The 13,275-nt window shown below is 38.1% G+C and overlaps 1 protein-coding gene across 4 annotated transcripts; it reads right to left on the reverse strand.

Moving 5' to 3' along the window:
* Positions 1-502: 502 nt before the first annotated feature.
* On the reverse strand, positions 503-12,415 carry rbbp5 (retinoblastoma binding protein 5). 4 transcript variants are annotated; one of them, XM_022682500.2, is made up of 14 exons: positions 12,232-12,415; positions 10,955-10,980; positions 10,665-10,837; positions 10,302-10,442; positions 9,214-9,376; positions 8,576-8,685; positions 8,338-8,457; positions 6,953-7,106; positions 6,769-6,840; positions 6,426-6,543; positions 5,822-5,891; positions 5,420-5,658; positions 3,855-4,052; positions 503-1,095 (listed from the first exon to the last, which is right to left on the reverse strand). In XM_022682500.2, exons 1-14 carry the CDS (start codon positions 12,248-12,250, stop codon positions 1,043-1,045), a joined length of 1,656 nt encoding a protein of 551 aa, XP_022538221.1. In that variant the 5' UTR covers positions 12,251-12,415; the 3' UTR covers positions 503-1,042. The 4 variants fall into 4 exon arrangements, with proteins under 4 accessions (XP_022538221.1, XP_022538220.1, XP_022538223.1 ...); XM_022682499.2 differs by having other exon boundaries at positions 609-1,095; positions 5,420-5,664; XM_022682502.2 differs by having other exon boundaries at positions 609-1,095; positions 3,975-4,052; positions 12,232-12,414.
* Positions 12,416-13,275: the final 860 nt, after the last annotated feature.

The raw sequence follows: 13,275 nt of genomic DNA on the forward strand, positions 1-13,275 counted from the left end.
GCTTCTACTCATTAACTGGCCACTTCATTAGAAACACCTAATATATATAGCTTGAGCTTCTACTCATTAACTGGCCACTTTATTAGAAACACCTACAATAGTACAAATTGTGCTTCCACTGTGGCCACTTTATTAGAAACACCTACTATAATTTGAGCTTTCACTCACTGACTGGCCACTTTATTAGAAACGCCTCTTATAATTTGAGCTTCCCCTCACGGTGGCCACTTTATAAGAAACACCTACTATATATAACTTGAGCTTCCACTCACTAATTGGCCACTTTATTAGAAACACCTAATATATATATATATATAACTTGTGCTTACACTCACTGACTGGCCACTTTATTAGAAACGCCTCCTATATATATATATAACTGGTGCTTCTCCTCACTGTGGCCACTTTATTAGAAATACCTTATTTCCCTTATTATTTTATTATTCTTAATATAATCATAGTACATTAATTTAAATATGTAGAATTATATTGCCAATAAACATTTTAGACGAGTGTGGGATCGTTTATTTTACGGTTTGACCAGGTGAGCGAAGTCCATACAGTCTAAAAACTGGAGTAACCAAAGGAGCAAAAATTCAGCACAAATATTACATCAAAAAACACAAAAAATTGGTTTAATAATTATGAAAAAAGACGTGAAAGTCATGATGTCATTAAAATCTGACAGGACTCACCTACAGACTACACAACAGTGAGAGAGCTGCTGCTGGAGGAGGAGGAGACAGTGCTGCCTACTCTACAGGAGAAAAACATAATAAAATAAAAAATAAAATAATAAAAAATAAGAGTCCTCTCTCCTCTTCTCCACAGTCTCTTCCTCTCTCTCTGCCAGCGAGAAAGTCTGTGGCTGTCGTGCTTTTGAATGGATCTGATTTTCTTTCGGCTGATCTGGGCGCAGAAAGAGCTGAATCCAGACAGTCCTGTTTTGCTGCTGGAGCGTCTTTAGGAATCAGCACTTTATCGAGTCTTTATTGAGTCCATTAGTCCTCCGCACTCTGGGGGGCGCTGTGGGTTTGCTGCATCAGTCCAGACCCTGAACGTCGTGAGGTTTGAACGCCGGGGTCACCAGGTTACCTAAGAAAACAGTGTGAAAACCATTAAACACCACCAGTTTACATGTAAAAATTGAGTCTAGTGGTTCCTTTTGCACAACACTGCTGTCTAGTGGGCGGGGCTTATTCATTTTTTTCGTTAGATCCCACTGTTGTGATTGGATAATAGGTAAACTTTTATTTTACTCAGATTTTCATTCCCAAACCCACTCATTCTCCAACCCCTCTTCCTAGTGATGCCCCAACACCAGGAGTGTTGTAAAGACTAGCACATGCCTCCTCCGATACATGTGAAGTCAGACTCCGCCTCTTTTTGAGCTGCTGCTGATGCTGTAGCATTTTCGAATAGCATCACAGCGCTAACACTCGGAGGAAAGCGCAGCGACTCGGTTCTGATACATCAGCTCACAGACGCAGCCTTGTGCTGATCCACATCACCCTAGGAGTGATGAGGGGAAAGAGCGTCATCTACCTACTGTACCTACCCAGAGAGAGCAAGGCCAACCAATTGTGCTCTCTCAGGGCTCTGGCAGGTGATGGCAAGCTGCATGACCATGATTCGACCCAACAATCTCACGATCATAGTGGTAGCGCCTTAGTCCACCAGATCACTCAGAGCTTATTTTATTAAGATTTTATAAATAAATGTTTATTTTATACCAAGACTCAAACTTTGCCTTGCAGATTAAGGCCCTAGCCAGATATTTTTAAACATATATTTTTTTAGTCAGTGTTTTGGTCTCCTGTTTAAACTAAAATGGCATTTTTGGTCACAAAAAAATGGGGATTTTAGAATATGCTCTCCAGTGTTAATTTTATTTATTTATTTTAAATAATTGGGAGTGTTGACGACTTATTAAGGCATGGGAATGAGATAATTAAGTCATGGGGACTTCTCTTGATCTCATAGTATTTTTGTGTGAACAGTAAAATGAGTGTAATGTTTCTGTCCGAATCTTAAAAACTTCCTTCCTCCCTATTTAGGGAACATAGGTCATAAATCTACAACATCTACACGCAGACAGCACTAGATTCAGATTTCCATTTATAAATAAATAAATAAATAAAGGTATATACTGTCCTTTTACTAATTATCTGTTTAGATATAAAATCAGTCATTTTAATACTTACGGAGGGCTGTGCAAAACTACAGGGCTTCAGTCCTGATTATCAGCTCTGATAATTCAGTGACTTGTTCCTTTATAGATTTTAAGTTTCTGCTGTTTATTAGAGTGTAAAAAGTGTGATCACTGACCGACCAACACCTTTATTATATTTACTGTGTTTGCTGGATTCCCACATGGTTAAAGAGAGGAGCACACAAAGCAGAAATTCCCATTTTCCCATTTCTGAGCCTTTAAAACACGGTTTAGGTCATTTTAACACTTCAGAGTGTTTATTATTAAAGCTGCAGTAGATTTAGTTTACAGTGGAACAGAGATTTTATAACAGACTCAGAAATGGAAAAAGTTGAATAGCAGGACAGTTAACTCTTACTTAGTTTTATTAAACTATCAATTTAATCTTATCTTTCTCTTAGAACAGATAAACACACACACACACACACACACAGGCCTCAGGGACAGTGAGCGGAGCAGGAAGGACAGGGACAAGCCGGAAGCAGACGCATCCAGGAACAGGACACCCGCCACCCGGGTTACCCCAACAAACCAGCACACACACCCCCGCCTGGACTAGCCCACCTCTTAACCTAGACTAACCAGCCTGACTTAGCCTGGACTATCCTGTACAGGACTGAATTAGACTGGAATGCTTTGGATTAATTATTCTGGACTATTCAAACTAGCCTGGAATAGTTTGGATTAATTAATCTTTAATAATCTGGATTGCTATAATTAACCTGGGATAGTTTGGATTAATTATTTAGAACTACTCTGAATTACCCCAATTAACCTGGGATAGTTTGGATTAATTAATCTGGACTAATCTAAATTACTCTAATTAGCCTGGACTAGTTTGGATTAATTAGTCTGGATTACTATGGACTATTCTAAGTAGCCTGGGATAGTTTAAACATGCAGTTAGCACTAGGGCTGCACACTATTGGGAAAAAACAGACTGTTCTGCTTGAATTTCTGCACCACGAGTGAGTATCATAAAGTTATCCAAAAGCAGTGTGTAAGACTGGTGGAGGAGAACATGTCAGGACGCAGAAAAGCTATTACTAAAAAACAAGATAACCCCACCAAAAATTGATTTCTGAATTTTCTTTGCATTATTTGAGGTCAGAATGCTCTGCATCTTTTCTGGTTTAAATAACAATATTAATATTTTTTATTTGGAACTTGGGAGAAATGTTGTCTGTAGTTTATAGAATAAAACAACAATGTTCATTTTACTCAAACATAAACCTATAAATAGCAAAATGAGAGAAATTGATAATTCTGAAGTGATGTTAGAAAAACAAGAAAAGTGCTTTTTTTTGTTTCAAGCAGCAAAAAACTTCTACTACGTATGCACACACTGCAACAACTATGCTAAAACAATATATTGTGCAGCCCTAGTTAGGGGTTTAAGCTTTTATATTACGTATCAGCTCCAGAGTAAAACTAAAGAAGCACTAAACGAGTGATAGCTGATGGACTATATCCGTTCTGAGTTTCTAAAAGATGCATGTGACTCAGGGAGGAGGGAGGGGGATCTGAACTGGGCTCAGACGTAGCGGCTGGTTTGCGTCTGCGGTGGAGCGAGGATTTGGATTTGGCTGCTGGGAGCGGCAGAGGGCAAGCGTATCGCAGGCTGATCCCGCTGGGGTCTTACCTGGCACTGGCACAGCCTCCGGCCTGCCCTTCACTGCCCCGTCCACAGCCACCCCTCTGTCTCTCTCCCTCTCTCTGTCTCCGAACAGTTTCGGCCTAAACGGAGAATCTTTCTCTTTACCTTTCGTTCCCTTCGGACGGCCGGCGGTCTTCTTCTTCGACTTGCTGTCGCCCTTCACGCCCAGCAGAGGGTGCACTTCTGTACGAGAGGGGGGGGGGGGGGGGTGATCATTTATAGTTTTAATAAAGCATTTTTTAAGCAATTTATTTCAATTATTCAATAATTATAATTGTATTCCAATATTTCTCCTAATTTAGCTAGGCAATTGTCCCACCTATTCTGCTATTACTCAGCTGTATATTCCCCCATCATTAGTGATGGCACAACATAACACAACACAAGGAGCCACAACAGTTGTGAAGTCAGACTCCGCCCCTTTTTAAACTGGTGCTGATGCAGCATTGCTGAGTAGCATCACAGCGCTAACGCACGGAGGAAAGCGCAGCGACTCGGTTCTGATACATCAGCTCACAGACGCAGCCTTGTGCTGATCCACATCACCCTAGGAGTGATGCGGGGAGAGAAAAGCGTCATCTACTCTCTGTACCCACCCAGAGAGAGCAAAGCCAATTGTGCTCTCTCAGGGCTCCGGCAGCTGATAGCAAGCTGCATGACTGGGATTCCAACCAGCCATCTAAATAAAATATTTTTTTATCTCAGTCAAATGCAATATTAACATTACAAATGCTAATAGCACTACATTAAAAATGCAAAAATTCATATGGATTTTATATGGATTTAACTTTAAAATATCCACAGTCATGTGATCTCTTAATCACATTTAACAAAATTATCTTTTACACTTGTATGGATTGTCAGAATTGGGTCTCGTATGTGTTAAGAGACCACTTATGAGAGTCAGAGCAGAAGCGGTTAAGTGCCACTAGGTGGTGCTTCTTCACTGTTATTCTCATTTTTTATTCCAATTTTTTTATTAAAAGCTTGAAACTTGTGAGAAGGTTTTATGTTAAGCTTCCCGTAGACTTATTTTGTATTTATATACACTACCAGTCGAAACATTTGGAAGTTTAGCAGCTTATTTATTTTATCTTTATCAATGACTTTATTACTGAATTTCTTAAAACAAAAAAATCACCCTCTTTTTTTTTAGTTTTTCATTAGTTTTACATAAAGGCCCTGACACTTTACTACTAAATTTGGTACACTGGATTTTGCACCATTTTCTAGTTACTGACTAAACCTAAAGAGCTTAAATGGCAAAAATAAAGCTAAAAAAACTGGGATGTTTTATCTAAAACATCTAACTGGTAGTGTATATAATTTTACTAATGTATTAAACCAATACATTAAAATGCTACTTGTATTTAGCATTAAATTGAGCATGAAAAAGCAAATCATGTAAGAACTGCTGATATGTATCAATATTGACTGATATAAGTCTAATAAATCTGATATACTGAGCAGAGCTGAGAGTAAACAGTAATGTTTTCAGTACTACAGCAGTGGAATGATAGTAATGATAGCAGAACAGCAGCAGCTCTGACCGTCACTGGGGACGCCCTGCAGCTCGATGGTGGTTGTTCGAGCTTTTTTCTTGGGCGGCGCTCCATCAGCTGACGGCTGTCTCTGTTTCTTGTCCCCGCCTGTGTGGGCGGAGCCATCCTCAGACGGGTTCTGACCCCCACCGTCCGGCGGAGGACCAAACGGGTTCTCCTCTGGATCCTCGACTTCAGGGGCGATGGGCAGGTAGAGCAGCGCCTTGTGGTCCTCCAGTTCTTCATCACTGAAGCTCAAACACGAACAAACCACAACAGAACTGTATTATACAGCACTTACACCATCATCATCATCATCATCATCATCAGATTACAAACCCAACGTCTCATATCCATCAAACTACAACAGAACACTAGAGGGCGTTGTTGCGCACTACCTGTAACACTCACCTGCTGCAGAATGCTGGTATGGGGTCAACTGAGGTCACATCCACCTCCTCGTCCTCAGCGGCGTTTGCCCCTAAACACAAACAATAATCAAACAATTTAAGTACCGTATTTTTCGCACTGGATCATAAGGTGCTTTATGTGACACTAGTAAGGAACTGGGGTGTTGCCATGTTTTCTATATAATTCAGCAGGTCTTGCTGCTGGGTGATGGGCGGGTAACTTAAAAGTTAAGTAAAGTTAGGTAAGGCTAAGCTAAGTAAACAAAACTGTATTTCTTAAAAAAATATATATAATAATAATAACTTTTAAACATTAAACAAGTGAAACTAGTGCTGGATGTTTATCTACAAAGATTTCTCTCCTGAAAACTGTTTATTTGGGTGAGTAAAAAAGATTCAGTTTATTTACAATAAGCTTAAATTTCTAGATTTCCACATTTCCATTAAGGCTGGGTGCAGCAGCATTAGCATTAGCAGCTAACTGCTAGTCACCCAACAGCCCTACCCTGAGTACTCATATGGTATTATTTACAAAAGTCATAATTTGTAAGTTCAGTTATTAAAATCGTGTGTGTGTGTGTGTGTGTGTGTGTGTTTATTGGCACCTGTCTGCTCAGGTTCGCTCTTGTCCTCGTCTTCTATGTCGAATTCCGACTCTCTCTCCTCGTACTCCACGTTCTCGTCCAGCTCTTTAAAGTCCGGTGCAAAGGCGCTCCAGTTCTCCTACAGGACCCGAAGGAAAACAGCTTTAATCTAACACACTCTACAGCTACATTCTCTCGTTTCCTCTATTTCTCTATTATAGCTTTATTAGTCCTTGCTATTTCACTCACTCACTTACTTACTCACACATTAATGACAATGTATGTGAACAGTGAATAAATACTGAAATTATTAATGCACACATAATAAACAGATAAACAGGAGGTACTGCAGTGTTTCACCCACCACTTGGTTCTGGGCCCAAATTGAAACGACTCCACTGGAGATTGAGGCGATGATGGGCCTCACTGGATGCCACTGTGGACACACACAGGCACACACATGTATTAAACACATATTAAACACAATATATTACACACAGTGGAGCAGATCAGTTTGTTTAAAAGGTGTTTAAGTCAGTGTTCCTCACCGCCACGTCCAGCAGCAGTTCTCCTCTCGTTCCGTGAAGAATCTTCACCAGGTTCCCGATGCTCTTCTCCCAGATATAGAGAGCATGCTGCCGCGCAGAACCTGCCACTATATACTCTCCATCTCCAGAGAAACAGCAGCGCTTCCACGGGGTCCTGCACACGACCACAGTTTAGTCCTGCTCATTTATCAAACTACCAGGCTAAAGTGACTCATATCGGATTTTTTGCTCAATGTGGCTCAGATCTGTTTTTTTTCATGGCTGTGTGAACGTGGCAAATCTGATTCATTTGAATTCATGCGTCTTTTTGCCTTTAAGCATTAGCATTAGCGCTACATGCTTCTCTCTCGTACCCACACTGTATCTCTTGGTGCAGCTATAGCTGCAAAAAAAAACAGCAAAAGCAAACCACCAGTCCTTTTTTCTCCTCCTGGACCTGAGCATGAACTTCAGAGCAGCTGTTTCCTGTTTCTCCACTCCAGCAAAAGATGCTCCACATATGAGCTGCTAACTCATCCATTTCCCTTTATAAAGCTACGAGTCTCTCCTCTCTCTAATATGAGGGGTTTTGTTGTTGGTGAAGAAGGAGGCGTTTATACAGGTATCAATGTGCAGCATGTGAGACAGTGTTTCAGGGACAGATTCATTCACATTACACACAGATACAGATCACTTACATTTACAGTGAATGTGAACCAACAAGATAGACAAATCCGATCTGAGCAAAAAATCAGATTTGAGTGATGTGGATTGTAGTAATGTGAACGTAGCCTTAGTAGTTTAGCCCCGCCTATTCAGCCTTAACCAGTTAAGCTACAGCAGTATTGGCTTGGACTGGGTATCAACGCTGATTTACAGAATTGATTCGATTCCGATTCACAAGGTCCCAATTTAATTTAATTTCCAATTCAATTCAATTCAATTTAATATTGATTTATTTATAATTATTTCAATTATAATTACAGGTTTTGTTAAGATATGAAAGTGAGAGGCGTGGACCTGTTTTTTCTCTGTAAAGCTGCTTTCTGACAACTTTTGTTGTGAAAAGCACTATTTAAATACAATTGAACTGAATTTTAAGAAAACTAATGTTGTAATTGTATAAAAACACATAAAAATGCACTAATATTAAACATTAATTACCTATAAAAAAAAGTTTGGATCGATTAAGATGGAATGGAAAACTTTGCTAAACATGAGCGAGAAGGAAATTTACTTAAAATGAGTCTCATCTTGTTTAACTACTCTAGCAGGGTCTAGTAATACAGAGTGAGAGGAAATATATAAAACTTGATGGTCTAGTGCATTACGGTGGAATTTAAGGTGGAACTGTGGAAAAGTAGAACAGATAACTCCGAGGGGAAACGGGAGAAGAGAATATTTACCTGTTAACCAGGTCCTGGAGCTTCTGCATGGGCTCTGGCTCACCGTCTCGACCGCAGGTGAGGATCTCTCTGCCGTCGTAAACTCTGATGATGCGATCCGCCGTGTTGATGAGGAAACAGCTAAAACGAGAAGAAGAGAGGACACATAGATATATTTATAGTTTTGTAGATGTTCATCTTAAGTGAAGAGTTTATAAATAAAACAGCTGATTTTAAAAATCAGGAGTTTTTTTTTTACCTGCCCTTTCGTGCAAACTCGATGGATTTGATGGCGGTGGAGTTGCTGGTTCCTGTTGTTACCCGAAACGACGCCACCAAATCCTGCGTGTCTGTGTTCAGCACCAGAATCTGTCAAAGAAGAGAGAGTTTATCCAGATTATTCAGAAATAAGGGGAAAAAAAAGGAGTTTTTACACCTTAAAGTCTGGATCAAAGTGGATGGTTGTTTCCAGTTGAGAGTACGCTGTGCGCTATTGGCTGCTGCTTCTCACCGGTGTGTGGATGAGTGCTGAGTATGAATGATTGTGTGTAAAAACTGACAAATTGTAACACTGCCACAACTTTATGTAACCGATTTGAAAGTCTCCAAATCTCAATCATCTCGATTATCTCGAAAAGTGTGTTTCAAGATAAGATAACCCTTTATTAATCCCACAATGGGAAAATTTGCGATGTTACAGCAGCACAGAGGAAAGGACAGAGTAACAGGTCAGGAAAATACATAAACAACTAATAATAAATCTATGTATACAAAAGGTTACAGAAAAATCTTCCAAAACCTGCTATTTTGGTTTGGATCAAACTCTCTCAAACTGGGTAGGTCTGAAAGCACAGATAGTAAGCCGCACAGTTGTGATGGAGTGTGATGTTTCCTGACCTTTCCCTTGGCGTTCCCTGTGTAGATGTACTCCCCCCGTCGGTCAAACGCCGCCACCACGTTTAGGTCCGAGTCGTCGTCCACCGGCAGAACCACGTGTTTGGAGTCTGATAGTGTTAACAGCACTGGTGCTGATTTCATCGGACACACCAGGACTTTATCTCTGAGAAACAAATACAAACATAAAACCAACATTTCAGCTAACAACCTCTTACTAACCAGGCCAGTTAATCTACAGGCTGGAGCTGCTGTAGTTTTTATAGCTTTGGTAGCTTGATTATACTGATTAAATTGATTTAGCCTTAACTCCACCCTTCAGCACACTGGCTTTACTCACATTACAAGTAAGTGTCTCGCTTTTTGACATTTTTACACTAAAATATCTTCAAACAAACACACATATCCAGTCAAAGCAAAAGCAACTTATTTGAAGCTGAAGCTGCTGCTGCAACTGTGGAACTGGAATGTGGATCAGGATTGCTAAGTGGATCGATCGGCCATGTTTTCTTACAATACAATGCAGACACCAATTTTGGATCAGATCTGACCCATCTCTACTAAATATATACAGCTCTGACAAAAAGAGAGCACTTAAAAATGATGAGTTTCTTTGATTTTAACAAATTAAAAACCTCTGGAATATAATCAAGAGGAAGATGGATGATCACAAACCATCAAACCACCAAACTGAACTGCTTGAATTTTTGCACCAGGAGTAAAGCAGCATGAAGTTATCCAAAAGCAGTGTGTAAGACTGGTGGAGGAGAACATGATGCCAAGATGCATGAAAAAAAAAACTGTGATTAAAAACCAACCAGGGTTATTCCACCAAATATTGATTTCTGAACTCTTAAAACTTTATGAATATGAACTTGTTTTTTTATTTGCATTATTTGAGGTCTGAAAGCTCTGCATCTGTTTGTAGTTTATAAAATAAAACAACAATGTTTATTTTACTCAAACATAAACCTATAAATAGCAAAATCAGAGAAACTGATTCAGAAAATAAAGTGGTCTCCAGAGTTTTTGCTATAAAAGGATATATGATGAGTGGAGATTAAGTTTAATCAGAGAGTTTATCGTCTTACGCGTCTCTGGGGTGGTACTGCAGTTTAAGGATGGGAGAGGGGAACCGGAATCTCTGGTCGCAGTCTCCGGTCAAAACGTCCCACTGAGACACGATGTTATCTGTGGAGGCGCTGACCAGCTTGTGTCCGTCTCGACTCCAACTAATCAAATTATCAAACAAAGAGACAAATTAGTAAATATTGTGCAGTAGGGGTGGGCAACATTTCATTTAAATTAGTAATTAATACTGTTTTCTTGACTGAAATGCATTAAATTAAATTATATTCAATAAACAAAAAATCACAGTACAAAGTATATAAAAGAATATTAAGATGGGCAATTTTAATTCTGCCTCTACTGGTAAAAGAGCAGCAGCAGGTCACCAGAGCGAGCAGACGGGGTGAATGTGTGCGCTGATGATTTTGGCGATGCCTCGCGTGAGGAAGTCCCAGATGACGATGCGTCCGTCGTTACAGCCGACAGCCAGCAGCGTCCCCCAGCGGTTAAAGGTGCAGGTCAGAGCCATGCTGATGCAGTCCAGAGTGCCATCTGCCTCCTATCCACAAGATAACAGGAGATAAACAAGAGATAAACAACAACAGTAACAATAACGTGTTCTATGGTCATGCTGAAATCATCATCAATTAAAATAAAACATTTATAAAGATCTTACCTCTGGATAGTTCTGCCCGAACGACTCTGGAAAAAAAAAGTGTAAGAAAGCAACAAGATATGAGAAACGCAAACCAAAAAAACATCACTTACAGAGAAAATACCTGCACTACCTGCTTGAGCATGAGACAGAAATATGTAAAAGAGCTCTGTTCTGACTGGCTGTAGCTCAAGTAGTCAATGCTACAACTAGTGCTGAATGGCAGGGCGAATATATAATATTAAACATTAAACAATGTTTAACAATAATGATACTGCAGTATTTACTCAATATTTTTACAAGCAGACAAAATGCATCAGCCGTGACAGATTCTTAAAATCTGCTATTCAAATGCTATTTCACGCACAGTACATTGATTTTTTAAAAAATATATATTTTTAAATTATGCTGCACTTCTTTTACTTCACTCATCTTTTGGCAAAATATGTTAAGGTTTCTGCGGTAAACCCTGATAATGCTCTATATAGGGAATATATAAGGGAATGTAGGGAATGTACAGTACCAGTCAAAAGTTTGGACACACCTTCTCATTCATTGTTTTTCTTATTTAATGTATTTTCTACTTTGAAGACACTGAGATGAAAATACCAAGAGTGTGCAGATCTGTCCTCAAAGATAAATGTGATACTTAGAAGAATCTAGAGTAGAAAGCAAATTCGTTTTTTTTTTTTTTACTAAACATTACATGTTTACTAAATAATTCTGCATGTGTTCCTGTAGAGCTTTAATACGGTCTTCAACAATAAATTTACAATGGAAATAATTATTAAGGGAAAGAAACACACTGAATTAGAGAGTAGTGTCCACTCTGTGTGTAATAAATCTATATAATATATGAGTTTCACTTTTTAAACTGAATTACTGAAATAATGTAACTTCTTAATGATAGAAAAGTGTCGGTTAGATAACTAAATGAGTAAATACTCATAAATAGTGTTTAACTACAATCAAGTATAAAGTACTTTAGTTAAAAGCCTAAATTATAGTCTTATATTCATAACTTCGTTTATTTAACTATTTGTGTTTATTTATCTCACACTAATTACTAAAGCTACTCACTAGCGCACCAGTACAGATCCTACAGATATTATTTAATAACTACACTTACTAATAAATAGTTTAAACAGTCAAAGCAGAAATTAGATTAATATAAAGAGAGTTTATGGCTAAACTGTGTGTATATACTCTATATACATAGACTCGCTGTTAGCACTATTAGCACTGTTAGCTGCGTTAGCACATAGGAACAAACCGCTGCCGCTAAAACAGTCACTTACCGAGCAGCTCCAGATTCATCTCTGCTCTTATTTATAAAACAACCCTAATCCAGAGAGTTCAGCAGCAAAACTGCGGTAAAAATACAGCAAATAAACCCAAAATAATCCCAATATAAACCACAGAAAAACCAGGAGCGGAAAGCGCCAAGCCCGAGGACCCCAAAACAAAGCCTGCCCGGAGCGCCTGAACCAAAAGCCGATAGTTCTCTCTACACATACACATAAGTAATTTTTCGTCCTTCATACACACACATGTTCAATCACAGTATGCTCCAAAAAGCGCGATTTACACATAAAACACGAGAACACGAATCTCACAGAATTAGTAGCGTTATATTTCCAATAAAAAAAAATCTATATTCTAATCTACATCCTACATACAGGCGCATTACGGGCAACTCAAACCTCATGAATGAATAAATAAATAAATAAATAAATAAAAAAGAGCTGTAACAAACAATAGTGATGAATAATAAAAATAAACTTTACTTTAGTAGTTTAGTAAACTATAGTAATGTAGCTACAATACTGGTAAAGTGTTCTGTATTTAAACTATAGTATAGTATAACAATGTCAAAATAGAATTTAGTAAATTAAAGTAATGTATAATACATGGGAAATGATCTGTATTAAAACTATAGTGATGTATAATAATGATAAAATGTAATTCAGTCAATTATAATAATGTAAAATACATGTGAAATAGCTTGTATTAAAACTATAGGGATGTATAATATTAATAAAATTGTATTTGTAAATTACAGTAATGTATAATACATGGAAAATTATCTGTATTTAAACTATAGTAAAGTATAATAATGATAAAATGTAATTTAGTAAATTAAAGTAATGTATAATACATGGGAAATTATCTGTATTAAAACTATAGTGATGTATAATAATGTAAAATGTAATTCAGTGAATTATAATAATGTAATATACATGTGAATTAGCTTGTAAGTAAAACTATAGTGATGTATAATAATGTAAAATGTAATTTAGTAAATTAAAGCAATGTATAATACATGGGAAATGATCCATATT

This window comes from Astyanax mexicanus, chromosome 24 (genome assembly GCF_023375975.1).
Source record: "Astyanax mexicanus isolate ESR-SI-001 chromosome 24, AstMex3_surface, whole genome shotgun sequence".
Taxonomy (NCBI): Eukaryota; Metazoa; Chordata; class Actinopteri; order Characiformes; family Acestrorhamphidae; genus Astyanax; species Astyanax mexicanus.

Coding starts and splice junctions, on each gene's coding strand:
- rbbp5 (XM_022682499.2), bottom strand. Junction 10,838..10,954: donor TCGGGCAGAACTATCCAGAG/GTAAGATCTTTA, acceptor TCTTGTGGATAG/GAGGCAGATGGCACTCTGGA. Junction 5,892..6,425: donor GAGCGAACCTGAGCAGACAG/GTGCCAATAAAC, acceptor GTTTGTGTTTAG/GGGCAAACGCCGCTGAGGAC.